This window comes from Pelobates fuscus, chromosome 1 (genome assembly GCF_036172605.1).
Source record: "Pelobates fuscus isolate aPelFus1 chromosome 1, aPelFus1.pri, whole genome shotgun sequence".
In the NCBI taxonomy this organism is placed as follows: Eukaryota; Metazoa; Chordata; class Amphibia; order Anura; family Pelobatidae; genus Pelobates; species Pelobates fuscus.
In genome coordinates, this window is record NC_086317.1 from 409,395,427 (window position 1) to 409,414,137 (window position 18,711).

The 18,711-nt window shown below is 40.6% G+C and overlaps 1 protein-coding gene across 7 annotated transcripts in view; it reads left to right on the forward strand.

Moving 5' to 3' along the window:
• HDAC7 (histone deacetylase 7) overlaps positions 1 to 18,711 on the forward strand; it is a 288,082-nt gene that overhangs the window by 184,385 nt on the left and 84,986 nt on the right. For 5 of the 7 annotated variants that reach the window (XM_063428246.1, XM_063428254.1, XM_063428224.1 and 2 more), the window contains one exon: positions 18,081 to 18,143. The exons of the other annotated variants lie outside the window; for them this stretch is intronic. In XM_063428246.1, coding sequence (XP_063284316.1) covers positions 18,081 to 18,143 — 63 coding nt within the window. The remainder of the gene's footprint in view (positions 1 to 18,080; positions 18,144 to 18,711) is intronic. 7 annotated transcript variants of the gene reach the window in all.

Here is an 18,711-nt window from a genome sequence, read left to right on the forward strand (position 1 = left end):
CACACTCACAAAACATACACTCTCACTGACAAACACACACTCACTAACAGACACACACAAACACACTCAGTAACAGACACACACAGTAACACACTCACTGACACTCACTAGCAGACACACACTCAATAACAGACACACAAACTAACACACTTACTGACACTCACTAGCAGACACACACACACACTAACACTAACACACGCACACACAAACACACTAACACACATACACATGTTTTTTTTTTTAATTTAATCCCCCAGCCTTCTTACCTTTGGGAGAGCTGAGGGGATTCCCTGGGGTCCAGTGGTGCTGCTGGGCGGCTGATCACCGGGCTGTCTGGCTGGCGGGCGTGCGAGGGAGCACTCTCCCCTGAGCGATCTCTGTCCAGCTTCATATTCCGGCTCCGGCATCAGTACGCGGCGCGCGAGGGGGAGAGTGCTCCCTCGCGCCCGCAGGACCGGCCGCCCGGTTACACCAGGGCCAGCCTCGGGGGTCTCTGAGGTGGCCAGCTCCTCGGCCCCCCAGGAGAAGAGGCTGCCCACACTGGTGTGCATACCCGTTATGTACGCCACTGCTTACAATGGCTACACAGCTCTGCCACAAATGTAAGGCCAATACTCCACAGCTGCATAGTGTCCAATACCCCATGCTGCACAGCGTTCATGAATGCTATTTTTGTGCGCAGAGCTGTTAAAAAGCAGTGGAAATACAACTAAGAAAAATAATAAAATAAATCTCTTTGATAGCATGACCTTTGTTGACCCCCCAGGGTGTGAATAGTTTGACCAGTTGGTGGAGATATTCTGGCTTTCCCAACCGGCTCACATTCCATCCACTGCTGACTAAATTTAAGGTGAGAAGGTGAATGCTACATTGAATCCATACTATAAATAAAATATATATAAGAACATGCTATATCACTAAAGTATACACACTGATGTTAGAATTTTCAATATGTTAATGCATTTTATAATACTACACTAGAAAACTTTTTTTCAAGAGATAATTTGTATATATTAAGGTTCCATATAATATAATGATATTACTCAGTTAATTAGAGGGTTCAACAAAGAATTAGGTTATGCCTGCACCAGCCTAATTTCCTCCACCCAAGCGTTTTATCCTTTTACCGCTTTTTTTTCTACTGCTCTCCCCTACTCCAAAATGCCCGCGCTATGCATTTTTCCTTATTATCTTTCCTTTTAGCTGTCATCTTTTCCCTGCTTTTTTAAGCTAGCCTGCTTTCCCTGTTCCCAGAGCTTCAAACTCGTCCTACTGGACATGTGCATTATGTTTTCTCCGCCTGTTGGCACATTGCATTGACTTTGTAAGTAGACATTTGACATATTCATTTCTGAGTTGGGACCATTGTAAAATTAGGTAATGGTATCCGAAGGACAGCAGGCCATATGCTGCCAAGTACTAAAGCTGTTAACTGCAGTTCTAGTTTACTACCCAATTCCTCTTCCCCATCCCCCAAAAATTTGAAAATAAATCTATTTACAGTATATTTTCTCAGGGGCTGTAGAGCTCGGAAGCGGGCACCACAGGGGATTTGTTGAGTGTGTGCTGCAGCCAATCAGATGACAGTATTTCGATGCACCCCTTGTAAAATCTGGAATGAATTAGCAAATGTAATGGTTTAATGCTTGCACTATGTTACCACGTTAATAAGAAAAATCTATATTTGACTGACTGTTGAAAAAGATATATGATTTTAACATTATAAATTACTCGTGTGCGGAGAAATTCCATATGTTAGATAATATATCGATATACCAATCCTTTAATTGACGCGATCTGTAATGGCTTAAGTACCTCTCTTTTCCATTTCGATATTTTATATTTCGCAGACTAAGGCTGATTGTTTGAAAGTGCTTTATGCAGCAGATGAGAAATAACCAAAGTGACAAAAATGTACTTCCACATAGTTCAATTTTTAAAAAAAAAATTATGCATACCTACTATATACAATGTTAAAAAGCAAAAATTATCATAACCAACAAGATATATTAGATAAGAAACAAAACATATAAAGCCATTCTAATAAATAAGTTTGCTATGTACTTGTAGTTTTACTTGGTAACTTAAAAAAATTAAATAAAATAAAAAAGTTTCAAACCATATCCAAAACTCCATAAAAAAAACATAGATGCACACATCTTGCAGTAACTGTTGTGCCTAGTGGGAGGCTCATGGGTGGCATGGGAGCCATTGTTAAATTAACTGGAGTCATGAAAGGATAATAAAATCATTAAAATATAAAAGAAAATACATGGCTGAGGTACGTTACTTACCATAGCACAACACATCTGATTGACTCTCTCATACTTTGTGTTTTGTAATAATTAAACAGAAAAAGAAAAGTGTGATCTCTTAGCCCCCTCTATCAATAGGGAAGGCCAGGCAACTAATAAATGTCTTACAGATATTTGTGTGGTTTTAGTCACCCTGTCAAGTACTACCATAGAGCTGGCATACTGCATATAATTAAATAACTTTAAACCCTGCACTACTAATGTTTTCTTTTAAAAATAGCGCATTGTTTAAGGACAAATTCGACATGCATGTATTGATCATTACACGAAAATAAGTCCTGTGCTCCAATTCCCACTACTCCTGGGCTGCAGTAACAACTCTTTTCTTTGGTTTTTACTGTATGTATTGGGGCTGATGTGTACCATGGTCGTTGCTGCCGCCCAGGAGTAGTGGGAGTTTGACTGCAGGACTTATTTTTGTGTATTTCGATTCACTTTTGTATCACACAGCTATGTTACAATGCTGCTGCCCAACCCATGTGTTCCCTAGTAAGGGTTAATAGGTATGGAGGGGTTTATAAAAAAAAATTTTTTTACCTGAAGCTGGAAGAAGCAAGGTGGATTGTTAGTGTAGGACTCACCTAAGAGGTTTGCCTTGACGTGGCAGGTGGGTTTAAATCTAATGGCCATGGGAGTGAAACAAATACCCTCTATTTGTCTAAATTTGCATATGGATTTGGGGTATTGTGCAGGTATCTTTTTATTTGATCTATTGATCATTGTTTAACAGTAAACAAAACCTGAAATTTTATTTTCTGTTATGCTGAAGTTATTTTGATGCTAAGAAATACATACACACGTGGTTGTAGGGTTGTAGTGTGTTTGGATAATTTTGATGCAAGAAAAGAGAGACTATTGGGAGTTTAGGGGTTAATCTTGATTTCGTAATTGTGCCTGCAATAAAACTACTATATCTAGACTAAAAAACTTTTCCAGTTTTTGTGGAACCAGAAGTGAATTCAAATTCACCTGTATCTGTTCTGCCTACACTACAGGGGCTGATACGACTTTGAATTAATGCTCTTAATTGATTTCCCAGTTAGACTTCAGCTATGTAAACATAGACGGTAATGTAATTAGGTTAGGGAGGGTTAGGGCTATCTATGACTTTACTGTTACTGTAAATGGAATTCACCACTTGTGAAGTGGTTGTACGTTTCTAATATACCACATACGTATGACTAACCCTTTCCCTCCCAGTTTGAATACTTGTAGTTTTGAAATATACACAAACAATAAGTCACCCAAATTTCAAATATCTATGTATCGTCTAGGGCAGGGTTAGACAACTTTCGGCATATTCCAGTTGCTGGAATACATCTCCCCTGATGCTTTGCCAGCATTATGGCTGTAAGAACATACTGGGAGATGTAGTCCACAACACCTGTTGTGTGGTAGATTGCCTACTCCAGCACATCTTAAAAGCATTGTAGGCCCCGGGGCAAAGCAGTGCACTGGGGGCCTGCCTACACAACCACTCACAGGAATAAAAATGAAAAATAATGAGGGTATTTAAATGGCAGGTCCCCTTACTTCTATTACACGCTACAGTAAAATTTGCAGTGATCAGATTCTTAGAACACCAAACTCACTATATGAGTTCTTTGCACAACAACAGCCTGTGAAGCACTGCATTGTTCAGATATTTGGGATAACTGTATACCTTGAAACTAGTCTATCAGCCATAAATGTTGGAAATACCACATCTGCTAGAATTTCCAGTTCTGTTTTGTTTTTTTTTGTGGTTATTTTTTTTTTCAATCTTTTTTAAAATAACATTTCTTGTACAACAAGATTTTGCTAAACATGTTTAACAAGTGTAGATTTCTACCTGGCTGTATTTTCCAGTTTCTAATAATTGCAAGAATAAAGTGAGACCTCTAGTATTGCTGATCTTCGATCAGATGCATTGATTGTTATCAGATCATGGAGGCATAGACTCAGCTGTTAGATCAACTAAGTGAGAGAAGAACATGCAACCAGAAAATAAAATATGGAGTTTTTTTAAAATAAAAGTTTATTTATGACTAAGTGATGTAATTATGACACATTTAATGTCTGCCCTTATATATAGATAAATAAATAAAAATTGAATTTCTGATCTCGGCCATCCTGAATCTGGCCGTGTCCACCGGGTAGAAAAGCTGTAAATGTGAAAATAGAAAGTCAGCAATTTAAGAGTAAAACAGTTTAAAATAAGAAAACAAAAAGATGTCAAATGTGCCTTATTTTGAAAATGTGTTCTACATTGTGAAGATCATTTAGACACCTTTATGAATATTGTACAGGGGCAAATGCAAAAGTAAAGTTAAATGTAAAAATGTAAAAGTAAAACCAAGTAAATTTTTCTTAGCGTTTGCAATTGCACCAGTCATGATGCTGCAATCCCACAGGGCAGAGAGACTAGGAAAATAAGTAGCTTTAGTGGTCTATGAGTTAAGGTAACCCTTCTGCAGAGGTATAGAGCTAAAGTAGATGATCAGGTTTGAGTTAATTGTGGAGTCGGCAAAAAGAACACTATAGCATAAGCAATACAATTGTGTATTCCTAATGCTTTAGTGCCCTAGTGGCTGTTTAGATCCCCACTCCCAAAGTGTAGGGAGTAACAAAGGTAGTTTGCTAACTTTTCATCATTCGCAGTTCTGGTCTCAAGGAAACTGATCATCTCAGCCAATCCAATGCTTTCTCGTTCTCAAAGTGTAGGGAGTTAAGAAAGGTAGTTTGCTAACCTTTCATCATTTGCAGTTCTGGTCTCATGGAAACTGATCATCTCAGCCAATCCAATGCTTTCCCGCCCCCAAAGTGTAGGGAGTTAAGAAAGGTAGTTTGCTAACCTTTCATCATTCGCAGTTCTGGTCTCATGGAAACTGATCATCTCAGCCAATCCAATGCTTTCCCGCCCCCAAAGTGTAGGGAGTTAAGAAAGGAAGTTTGCTAACTTTTCATCATTCGCAGTTCTGGTCTCAAGGAAACTGATCATCTCAGTCAATCCAATGCTTTCCCGCTCCCAAAGTGTAGGGAGTAACAAAAGTAGTTTGCTAACCTTTTATCCTTCGCAGTGCTGGTCTCATGGAAATTGATCATCTCAGCCAATCCAATGCTTTCCTGTAGGAAAGTATTGGAAGGCTAGTGACAGCCACTAGGGGCATTTGAACCCTGCAATGAAAACATTGACATTTTGCAGAATAAACCATTGTTTGGGTTAGATGGCAACCAGACCACTTCATTGAGATGACTTCACTAAATGGCTTAGGGTTGAGGGACATAAGATTGGCTTAGGGCTAGGAGATTATCGTGTTGTATTTATTCCAAAGATTATTATGTTTATGTTTATTCTCGATTTTCGCCCAGGGAAAACCTGTGCGAGTGATGAGAGCAGCAGTACAAACTATCTTTGAGGCACGTTTCCTCCTTAGCCCCTGTGTCTTGCTGCTGTAATGACAAAGGATTTCTGCACACGGTACTGTAAAAATGCCCAAACTTCACAATGTACGATATGATTGGATGTCTACTAAATAAATAAAATATATTTCCCATAATGCTATGCTACATCAGGGAGCTGCCTATCGAAATCCCTTATTTAGCTGAGTTTTTACTGAGTTTACTGTGGTTTTACTGTGATTTTCCAGATGTCCCGATGGGTCTTTTTCGGTTGACTCAGAGATAAGAGTGCAAACTCAGTCACGCTGTGAAGTTCCAAGAATACAAAAAAAAAAAAAAAAAAATACAAAAATTACTTATACAGGAACTTATATAGAGCAGAGGTCCACATTCTAACATTAGTGACTGTAGTTTAAACACAATGTTAAAATTACGGCAATGTAATACTACACAACCCTCTTTAAAGAGGAACCAGGACACTTGTTTAGGTAACAGTTCCTTTTTTTCATTCACCTCAGAAAAAAATGATTGCATGATTAACCTGGAGTAAGTATGTACACTTACCTGCACTACGTGAAATTAGTAACAGGTTTCAACAAATTGGGATCTGTAATCATTCCTTGTGCAGGGATCATTTTCCTATAAGTTCACTGCTTTTACATGCACATACAGAATACACTATGCTCTAACACAGGCATAGGCATTAGGCAACTTTCGGCACTCCTGATGTTTTGGACTACACCTCCATTGATGCTTTGCCAGCATTATGGATGTAAGAGCATTACGGGGGATGTAGTTCACAACATCTGGAGTGCCGAAGGTTGCCTATCCCTACTCTAACATTTGACATTTTAAAATACTGAAATTTAAAATAACATTACCAAAATCCTGGAACTCTTTTTAGATTATACAAACTACAGTGTCAGCGCTTGGTAGATATACCCCTAGAGAAATGTTATCTAGGGTACCACAAATAAATACATCCAAATTCCTATACACAATATAGTATAAAAGGGTGTCAACAAAGAGGATAGAAGTATCAGGCTGAAATGTGTGAAGTCCCAGTTCTAATAAATTGTATCCACTCCTGTGTTGCTGCGATGTTATAATGTGTCTACCTTAAAAATCACAAGAGATAGCAACAGTGTAAAACGGTACATTTATTGAATACTTCCCAGAATACTTCCCAGGGATTAACTCTTACCAAATCTCAATGTGGTGCTTGTTTCCAAGACCCACAGTAAAAGTTCAGGGTATACTTTAACCAGCAACACAGTCAGGGGATTATCAGTCCTTCCACAGTGAGATACTGACAGCTTAGTGCACTCGAGCCGGGTGTCAGCAATCCTGTCCTGGAGAAACGCCAACTCCTCTGTCCGCTGGAAAGCAGTACCTCGTGTGTTGATCCACAGTTATGTTCACATTTGAAATCAAACCTTGGATTTAGGACACGCACCATATTAAAAGTATATAAGGGCACTGGGAGATAATTGCGTTAAAGACCGGTAAGGTCATTATCTCCCAGGAACATAGAGCCAAACACAAAAATATAAAAACATGAAAGTATCCCAAAACATAATAAAAGCATTTAAAAAAACACAAATAATACATCCCCAAATAGCTCTGATCTGAGCGCTCAAGTTCTCCAAATAGCACTCAGATCCATGCAGTGTAGAAGAAATGCCAGTGTGTTAAAGTTCTGACCGGCCCCACACGTAGTTCTATGTCCAAAATGGTTCCAGAGCGTTTGGTGCTTTTGCCGGTCAACTTTTCGGAGCTCCTGCGGCTGCAATACAGGGTGCTCTGCTTGGATGTTAGGTAGCATTTGTTCCACTTAGTCCCAAGCACCTTCCCTCCAAAAAGTGCTCTCCTGGAGGATTTCAAAGTGGTTCAAAACCGTAAATCAAGTTGTCTGGAAACCACATGGTCATGCCGAAAACAGTTTCATAACATTTGCGGCTGAGTACCGCTGGGACTATTCGTGGGTTTGGTTAATGTGAACGGCCGCCAGGGAGCTAGCGTTCGGTTCTATTTGCATGAAGGGAAAGTGTCAAACCAGGGGCACCAAGGGAAAGCTACTAATGGCGGCTGGGCAGGATAACTCCCAGACGATGTCCCAGACCTGGACCATAGTTGGTGAGCAGGAGACCGGCTTCCACACTGCTCTAGGGGTCCGTGGCAAACGTACGTGGGAAGGAGCATTTGTCCCATCTCATTTATTGTTAGATTTCCCACTTTCATAATATTGCAAAGCACTGCAGAACAAGTTGGCGCTATATAAATACCAATAATAATAATATGTTTTCTTATTGCAATAAATCTTTAAAGAGATCACAACTGAAGAGCTTACAATTTAAGGAACGATATTTATGTTTCTTTAACCCCTTAAGGACACCAGACATGTGTGACATGTCATGATTCCCTTTTATTCCAGAAGTTTGGTCCTTAAGGGGTTAAAAGGAGAGCGAGCTATGCGGTTTACTAAGAAAACACATTAACTTGGCCTGTGAGAATGCATAATCTATCTATGGAACACAGAAGTGAAGTAACCCACTTCTGCTGTCTGACATCAGAGGCCTTTAGAATCCCATCCTGCCTTAAAGAGTTAGCAGAAAAGTCTGGAGAATTTCTTTATGAACGTTAAGGCATCTGGAAGCTGTGACAAAGACGGGCAGGCAACTAATGCAGGAAAGGGATTTGCATAGCTGTAGTTTACAGTAACACTACACAGTCATCAGCCATGTACTTTTCCTCTAAGTAATTGCACAAGAACTGTGATGTCAGTTGATATATTAGAAGATTTGCCGCAGCTACATGTTCGCTCATTAAACATGTATTGCTTATTTGAAAAGGGTGAGGGGAAATGTAAATGTTTCTGAATGCAATCAAGCTCCACTAACTGATGAGAAGGCAATGCCATAATCATTTCTAGAGAAAAGAGAACTCTGTGGAACCACACACAAAAAAAAAAATCTCAAATACACTTAACTTTCACTTCTTCATAAAGACGAAACCCTTCACTTTGAAACTGCGCTGCTATTTTCTGTCTTTAAAGGAACACTATAGTCACCTAAATTACTTTAGCTAAATAAAGCAGTTTTAGTGTATAGATCATTCCCCTGCAATTTCACTGCTCAATTCAAGCTATTAACATAGCAGGGGATAAGAAAATCTTAATTAAACAGAACTTGCAATAAAGAAAGCCTAAATAGTGCTCTCTTTACAGGAAGTGTTTTTGGAAGGCTGTGCAAGTCACATGCAGGGAGGTGTGACTAGGGTTAATAAACAAAGGGATTTAACTCCTAAATGGCAGAGGATTGAGCAGTGAGGCTGCAGGGGCATGTTATATACACCAAAACTGCTTCATTAAGCTAAAGTTGTTCAGGTGACTATAGTGTCCCTTTAAAGAAAAAAGAAGGAAAAAGAAAAAGAAACAGTCTTTATGGGATCTTCAGAAAGCACCGCTTGTGCTGATAAATAATTCTACAAATCTATTTTCAAATACCAGAAACATATTGATATTTTTTTTTAGATTTGTTGGTGCTAAGGAGCTATTTGATACCTGAGGCTAGTCGCTTTGGTGTAATAATGTTTTAATGCAAATTCAGGGTGTGGTTGTTGTAAAGGCTCTTTTGTTGACCGTTTAGGGTGTGGTTGTTCTAAAAAAAATTTTTAAACTTAATCTGAATTAAAATGAATTAGAAATGTCAGGTGCTTCCATCCACTAGCTCTCTTATTTTCCATTTTTGTCTAATGAATGAAGTGGTTTTGGTGCATAGACCTTGTTAGCTTGCAATGTAATATATGGCTTTGCAGAGAAATGGTAGTTCTCACATTTGGCCATAAACACAACTCTAGTAGCTGTCATTAAAGAAACAGTTGAGTTACCTTAAAGGGACACTAAAGTCACCCAGACCACTTCAGCTCAATGAAGTGGTCTGGGTGCCAGGTCCCCCAGGTTTTAACCCTTCAGATGCAAACATAGCAGTTTCAGAGAAACTGCTATGTTTACATTTGGGGTTAAGCCAGCCTCTAGTGGCTGTCTTCCTGCAATTGCACTGCTCAATTCACTGTCATTTAGGAGTTAAATCACTTTGTTTCTGTTTATGCAGGCCTAGCCACACCTCCCCTGGCTATGATTGACAGAGCCTGCATGAACAAAAAAAACTGGTTTCACTTTCAAACAGATGTAATTTACCTTAAATAATTGTATCTCAATCTCTAAATTGAACTTTAATCACATACAGGAGGCTCTTGCAGGGTCTAGCAAGCTATTAACATAGCAGGGGATAAGAAAATCTCAATTAAACAGAACTTGCAATAAAGAAAGCCTAAATAGGGCTCTCTTTACAGGAAGTGTTTATGGAAGGCTGTGCAAGTCACATGCAGGGAGGTGTGACTAGGGTTCATAAACAAAGGGATTTAACTCCTAAATGGCAGAGAATTGAGCAGTGAGGCTGCAGGGGCATGTTATATACACCAAAACTGCTTCATTAAGCTAAAGTTGTTCAGGTGACTATAGTGTCCCTTTAATAATTTGATCTTCTGAATTATGCGTGTGTTAAGAGGCGTATGTGTTTGCAAAAGGGCCAGAGTTGGGGTTTTAGGAAGGGAGTCACCATGTTATTTCTGGGCTCAAGCAGGGTGTTTTTTGACCCTAGTTTTGCATGGTTTCCTAAAGCAGTGGTTCCCAACCTAGTCCTCAAGTACCCCATAACTGTCCAGGATTCGAGGATTACCCAGTTGTGTCTAAGGTGTTTTTTTTAAAAAAAAACACTTTAGACACAACAGGGTAATCCATAAATAATCCCTAATTCCTGGACTGGTAGGGCGTACTTGAGGACTGGGTTGGGAACCACTGTTCTAGAGGGTTATTTACCAAAGAGTAAATTGTCAGGAATTCAAAGAGAATGACAAATTGTTGGATAAAATAGGCAAACCGAAGTGACTTGGATTATTTATCCCAGTTGATTATTTTGGCTTTAAAATTTGAAATTAACTTTGAAGTTTTCACAATTCACACTTCAGTGAATAACCCTAAAAGTTTTTTGGGGGTGATATTAAAATGATTCACAAAGGTGTGAGTTGTCAGGAATAAAAATGAATTCAGAATTTAATTTCAAATTTTAGTGCAAATAATTCACAGACAAAACCAAGTTGAGAGACTAGTGAAGAGACCACGATTAAACAAGTTTAAAATGTGTTATTTACATTTTTGCCTATGCCAACAGTTATCGCTTACATTATTAGTATAGCTAGCAATGAGAATAATCAATAAGGAAGACTCTATTTTAAAAAAAATTGGTGCCATGCAATGGAACCTATAGATCAATATAGACACATTGGTAATCATGTAAAAACCTAGGGATACTTTTTCCTTATCAATAAAAAAAATCACAGCAATTATAGTGTATATTTATCTGGACTTTGTATAATGTAGAAAAGGCCTCAAAAGTTCCACCAGCGATTGGAAAGTGAAAATTCAGCAACAGCGAGTGAGAATTCACCCCTAATATGTGTGCCATGGTCCGTCCAGGTTTGCAGTGCGGATTAATAAAAACAACAATAAAAAAGGCTGTTTAAAAGGGTTTTGAGGGATTCCCTTTTAAGGGTTGCTGCCTGTAAGTTGACCAGCGCTGTCTCATTCTCTCACCATTTCTTGCAGTGCTGATTAGCCTTTTCTCTTATCTGGTAGAGTTCTGAGCCCTAATAAGCGACTTATTCAAGAAAAGGGAAATTTCATATTTTTTTCTTCAAACTTTATACATAATTGCAAACTGGAAGAGGAATATAGAGACATTTTTTAAAAAAGCACTAAGTAGCCAGCAGCAAGATCAGATAATCTCTTTCACAAACTGATTAATTCCATTTTTCATTTTGTGAAGTTTTATGCATTGTAAGATCTAGAACATTTTCAAGATTCTGAACTCAGTTATAGTGATTTATTAAAGTATGTTTTAAAATGCATATTTTAATAGGACACTGTGTTCTGACAGGAGCAATATATCTAAAAAATGGGAGGAAAACAATAGAATTAATTAGTCACAATTGTATTTTGCAACTGATTCTGAATTTAGTCTTCATTAAAAACAAATCAATTTTTCATGTTCAGAACTGGGCTTAAATAAACAACTACGCCATATATGAAAGGATTCAGGTTGAAGAATGAGGCCTTCCTGACAGAACATTGCTTATCCATTGGTTTAACCCTTTGGAATTCGGGGGGGGGGGGGGGGGGGAGGGGAATAATTGAAAAAGCCATAATAGGTTAAACATGGCCATCTCTGTAGGAGACCTCACTTTGAGCATAGAAATATGACTTAAAGGAATACTCCAAGCACTATAACCACTACAACTTGCTGGTATCCCATGGCTTGACACCTTTCCTGAATCCCGACAAGCACCCACCACATTTTCTCCTCTATCCGTTCTTCTCAAATATTTTTGCACAGAGCAAAGAAGGGCTATACAAAACCTGTGCAAGTGTCAACAGCTCTAGTCCACCCACTGGGCCACCCCTGAGTTTGTCCACAGGCTTTCCCCGAGTCCACCCACCAGGCTGAAGTGTGTATTGTATGTGGTGTAAAATGTGTGCAGTGGATGCAGAGTGTGTGTGTGTGTCGTGAATGTGGTGAATGTGGTGTGTGTGTCGTGGATGCAGTGTGTATAGTGGATGTAATGTTTGTGTGTATTAGATGTGTTTATGTAATGAATGTAGTGTGTGTATAGTGAATGCATAGTGGGTTTGTATAGTAGTGGATGTAGTAAATGTATAATAAATGCAGAGTGCGTGTTTGTGTAGTGGATGTAGTTAGTGTATAGTGAATGCAGAGTGCGTGCTTGTGTAGTGGATGAAGTTAGTCTATAGTGAATAGAGAGTGTGTGTTTGTGTAGTAGATGTAGTAGTTGTGTGTATTAGATGCAATGTGTATAGTGAATGCAGAATATGAGTTTGTATAGTGACTGCAGATGCTTGTTTGTGTAGGAGATGCAGTGTGTATAGTGACTGCAGAGTGTGTTTGTGTAGTGGATGTAGTGTGTGCATAGTGACTGCAGATTGTGTGTTAGTGTAATGGATGTATAAAGAATGCAGAGTGTGTGTTTGTGTAGTGGATGTAGTGTGTGTATAGTGACTGCTGAGTGTGTATAGTGACCGCAAAATGTGTGTTTGTGTGTATAGTGACCGCAGAGTGTCTATAGTGACTGCAGAGTGTGTATTTGTGTAGTGGATGTAGTCAGGGACGTATTAGCCGCAAGGCAAACAAGGCATTTGCATTCGGCACATTTTCCAGGGGGCAGCAAAACAAGCCACCCCCAAATGACCAGGGCAAATGTCTTGTTAGCCTTGCGGCTAACTGACAAGCCAGGCGGGTGGTCGGTGTGGCGGGCGGCGCTGGCAAGGGAGCACTTTCCTCTGAGCTCTCTGTTCAGCTCCCTTGCGCGCCGCAGAGTGATGCCGGGAGCCGGCATCACTCTGCGGCGTGCGAGGGAGCTGAGCAGAGAGCTCAGAGGAAAGTGCTCCCTCGCCAGCGCCGCCCGCCCAGCAGCCCCACTAGACCCCAGGGAGAGGGAGAACCTCTCCCCCCCCCCCAGCATTCTCAAAGGTAAGGAGGCAGGGGGGGTTGAATTTAAAATAAAATAAAAAGTGAGGGTATGTGTGTCTGTTAGTGTGTGTGTGTGTGTGTGTGTTAGTGTGTGTGTCTGTTAGTGAGTGAGTGTGTGTGTGTGTGTGTATGTTAGTGTGTGTGTGTTTGTCTGTTAGTGTATGTGTGTTAGTGTGTGTTTTAGTGAGTAAGTGTGTGTCTGTTAGTGTGTGTGTGTGTGTGTGTGTGTGTGTCCGTTAGTGTGTGTGTGTTAGTGAGTGAGTGTTTGTCTGTTGGTGTGTGTGTTAGTGAGTGTGTGTCTGTTAGTGTGTGTGTCTGTTAGTGTGTGTGTGTCTGTTAGTGTGTGTGAGTGTGTGTGTGTCTGTTAGTGTGTGTGTGTGTGTGTGTGTGTCTGTTAGTGAGTGTGTGTATGTCAGGGAGTGTGTTACTATGTGTGTGTCTGAGAGTGTATGCGTGTTAGCTAGTGTATGCGTGTCTGTCAGTGAATGTGTGTGTGTGTATTTAGAAGGCGGAGCAGGGGGGAAGGGTGGGGTGGCGTGGGGGGGGGGGCTGAGTTTTGTCATGCCTAGGGCAGCACAAAACCAGGATACACCACTGGATGTAGTGCGTTCATAGTGACTGCAGAGTGTGTTTGTGTAGTGGATATAGTGTGTGCATAGTGAATACAGATTGTGTGTTTGTGTAGTGGATGCAGTGTGTGCATAGTGACTGCAGAATGTGTATAGTGAATGCAGTGTGTGTTTATAGTGAGCACAGAGTGCGTATAGTGAATGTTGTGTCTGCAGTGAATGCAGAGTGTGCATAGTGAATGCAGAGTGTGTGTTTGTGTAAGCATGTATTGTGTGTAAAATAGAGGGGAAAGCTTTTTTGTTTTTTACCTTTATTTGTGTATATTTTATTTTATCCCCCCCTACCTGCTTCTTATCTGTCCAGGATGGGGGGGAGGGGGAGATTGCATTCCCTGGTAGTCTGGTGGCATAGGGAGCCAGGAACTGTACAGTGCAGGCAGGGCCTAGCACACTCCGTCTTAACTCCGTCTTGCGAGTGTTAAAGAGACAGAGAGAGGAGCTGCTGTAAAGTGAGGACATCAGAGTGTGCAAGGCCCCCTCTGAGATGTACATGTAGCTAGGGGCCCGCAGTGCACATATTTTTAGCATCTATATAATTGCTTTTTTCTGTGCACATAGGGAATGTGGGACCGGGACTGCCAGAGCAGTCTGGGCCCCCCAGGACCGCTGGGCCCTGCCAGTGCCAACCGTCATGGTTGTCATGCCTCAGGGCAGCCCTGGCAAGGATGCATTTTATGGGAGTGTCAGCTAAGCACTCTCAGCCAAAGAGTGCAGTCTTACATTGTGGGTGCAATGCTGTCTAAACATGCTGACATGGATAATAGTGTACAGAAGATTGTGTGTTTGTGTAGTGTAGAGTATAGAAGTTTGTATTTTTGTGTAGTGGATGTAAAAAATGCAGAGTGTGTGTTTGTGTAGTGGATGTAGTATGTATATAGTGACTGCTGAGTGTGTATAGTATTGCACTGTTTAGGTGATAACCGCCTAATGTGCTGAATGAATTGCACTCACAGAACACAAATGACATGTTTAGACATGCTGGTTTTACTATTATTTTCCATTTTAAAAGCACACTCTAGTACAGGGGTTCCCAACCCAGTCCTGAAGTACCCCCTATCATTCCAGGATTTAGAGATTACCCTGTTGTGTCTGAAGTGTGTTTTCTTTTTTTTCTAAAAACACCTTAGACACAACTGGGTAATCCCTAAATCCTGGACTGGTAGGGGGTACTTCAGGACTGGGTTGGAACCACTGCTCTAGTAAAAAAGAAGATCTTAAAGTAAACACACTGTGAAAATAAAACCTTTTTTTTTCTGTAAAGACTGACTGTGTCAGTCAACGGCAGGGGAGGTGTGGCTAGGTCTGCATAAACAGAAATAAAAGTTATTTAACTCCTAAATGTCAACAAACTGAGCAGTGAGACAGCAGGGGCATGATCTTAACACGAAAATGACTTCATTAAGCTTAGTTTGTTTGGGAGACCTAGATTAACCCTTTATTGTTACAACAAACTTAAAAAGCCCTTTTTTAGATATAATCTTTAAAAGAAATGACAGTAGAATGGAAAGGTTTGGCTGAAAATTGTCCCTTCTTTTTGAATGTGTTATATAGATAAATCATTAATAAGTATGCAAATAAACTAATTAAAAAATATATTCCCAAAAGATTATCATCTTCAAAGATTCTGAAGCTAGAACGCTCTAAGCAGACACTTTACTGACTAAGAGGCAGCTCCACCAATCAGTAGGTTCTCATTTTGTTGGTGTTTTCAAATCTCATCCCAAAAAAATCATTGTCTTGCAGAGGTTTATGGAACATGTAGTTTATCCAACAGCTGCAGATCCCTCTCATCACATAAAATGACTGCAACAGCAAGCTAAATTGATAGCAGTCAGTGTATTTAAAGACTGGTTCACGTTGTGCGCAGCTATCTGCCAAGTCTCTGAGCATATGCCACTGCACTCTCTGGGGAAAAAGAGAGAGATCCTTACTAGTTTTGCATGTGGAATGTACACACTGCAGGGACAATTTGGAAGGAACTGTCACAGTAAAGGAGGAAATGAAAATGTTGTCTTTGCTGTGTCACATCAGAAAGAGTGGGTGCAGGGAACTCTCTGCACCATAACCTTTGCAATGCTGCAAAGTTGCAATGGCATTTAGAGTGACCCTTTAACAAGGAACTTATTGTTATTAAACACTCTAAACTGACAGGTCCCCTTCAAGGCAAAATAGGCAATATTCCTTAATTATAGCTAAGGGAAAATGCAAAACAAGGTCAGTGAACAACTGAAAAATGTCACCTATTCTTGGCATCCATCAATCTACACAGTTGACATCACTTGGGTCTTCTTTAAAAATTCAAAGCATGTGAACAATATCATTGTAAAGATCATATATAACCATAATCAGTGTTGTAAGTACCGTCTAACATATATTGGACAGTGCTTGTATTAAAAAATAAAAGTATGGTTTTAAACATTCTGCTCTCACAATTCCTTACATGTGCCAGATACGATTTGCCTGCTCAGTGAGTGGTGTCAAGGGTTCGATTTTCAAAACTAAAGTCAATTGTAAATGGTAAACAAGTCCAAATAATTGTACACATTTGTTTGATGTTCTTTTGGAAGGGGGAAGAATGTGGTATGCGGGTGTCTAAAAATACATCCAGGAAATAGAATGATCTGAAAATCTGGTTTAGCAACAACACTTAACTCTTTCTAAATGCACAACAGAGAGCCAGTGCATTTGACAGCCATAAGTAGCCAATCCCCTCTTTCACAACATAAAATCAATTTATTAAAAAAAAAAATTATAACCAGGTATAGGTAGGCATCTTCCAACATGTTTGACAGATTTTGAACTACCACTCCCATCAAGCACAAACTGCTTGCTGTTTGAGCATGGCAGGGGTTGAAGTTCACAGCTGCAGTGGTGCTGTTAACAAGCTCAGTACAGCAAGGACAATACAGATACAAGAGCCAGCCAGTTGGAGGTTGTGAAGTTGAAGTTTTATTGCTTTAAGTGACATTTTTTTCCATCCCACCTCTTTCACCTTCTCCCTCCCTATTTATGACTGTACATGTAAATAAACAGCTAAATTTACCCCATGCCAGACCTTCCAGCAGGTACAGGCGGAAGGAAGCATGTGACTCTGTGCACTTTTTCCTGTTTAAATCCCTTCAGCAGATGGAGCCCTGAATGTGGTTTATAAAGCATGGGCATGCTATAGTCTGTGTCCTGATTGGCCCTTTTTTCCCAGCCAACCCAGAAGCCCCCTTCCCAAACAATGCACACTTCTTTTGTATATGTGTGTGTGGAGCTTGGCTTATGATATTAGGTCTATTTTTGGCTGGGCTCCTCCTCCTGCAGATCTATTTCTGTCAGTTTGAGCTGGGGGCAGTGGTGCACACCCAGAGCAGGCTGCTTAGATCCTCTCTCACACACAGGGCAGGTGATCCAGGCACAGTTCTGCAGCAGATCACTTGCACAGGGCACATTCCAGCTCCCCAGGAATCTTTCTTGATACAAAGTTGCTCTTTTTTTTTTTTTTTTTTTTTTATTGCAGCTAGAATTCTGTCTCCTCAGCTCCTCCTCTCATGAACTCAGTCTGATCTGACTAGTGCTGAATGACCGGGGAAGAATCCCTTGGCTTGCTGCTTTTTTTGCTTTGAATTATCTGTTTGTTTTTAATTGCTGAAAGCTGGGTGCTGGAACCAAGGGGGTGTCTGTGGATTTTGGAGGGGTGCAAGCGATGTTGAGACTTCTTCTGGATTGTCCCATGGAGACCTCCTCTTGCTGACAGGCTGTTGGCTGCTTCTGCACGGTGCAGGACAAACTCATCTGAGGGTCTCTCAAGATTTTAGGAATCTCAAGTGGTGTTTTGTGTGTGTCCCGATCATGGATCCGTGTCTGCTCTGCGCTGGGCAGTAAAACGAGCTGTTTGTAAAGTGGGTGTTAGTATAAAGCTGCAGGACACCCACTGAACCCAAATGTAACAGTGTATCTGTCTGGGGTAAAATCAAGGGGGTCTCACTCCCAGGACCCTATTACGGATGCTATTACTAGTGGTTGCCCCCCTGAGGACAGATTAGACCCAGGACAGGGGGACCTTGTGCTCACTGCACTGTTATCCCTTTACACGCTCGCCCCCATGCCTGGATTACATCAAATGTTAAACACCATTTACGAGGCTGATTCCGCTTCTTCTACAGATGGCATCAGGCGAGGCGAGCCGGGGCTAAGGTTCGGCCACAAGACCAGTGCCACAGGAGCAGGTAAGGGTCCTACTGTTTTATTCTGTTTTTTTTTTTGTTTGTTTGTTTTTTGGGAGGGGAAGGGGTGTGTGGGGGATAACGGAGGTGCATGGGAGGTGGGTGTCTGGAATAGGAATTATACTGCTTTTGTCATCGAAATCTTTAAGAATTAGTCGTTAGTGTGGGGTGTAGGGCTGGTGTAGGTATGGAAATTACAAGAGAAACATAAGGATTCTATTGTGATATAGTGTATCAGTGAAGAATGCCATAGTGCCCTGTGCTACAATGTGACGGTCACCAGAATCTGAGGGGTTTGGAAGTCTGGTCTTTTGTTGTGACTGCCATCAAAGACTTCTACCCTTTTAGCCTTATCCTCTGACACTTAATGACACCTGATAATAGACACATTGGAGCTGTGGACTCTGTCCACCACATCTGAGATGCCAGTTAGACATTCAAGGCTTATCAGCCATTAAGGGTGGTGACAGATCTGAATGGAGGCTATCATTCACACACTTCAGACTGTCAGGACAGCAGCTCACATTGAGAGAGTGGACAGTTGACTTTGGGCATGAAGGGGTGCCATACA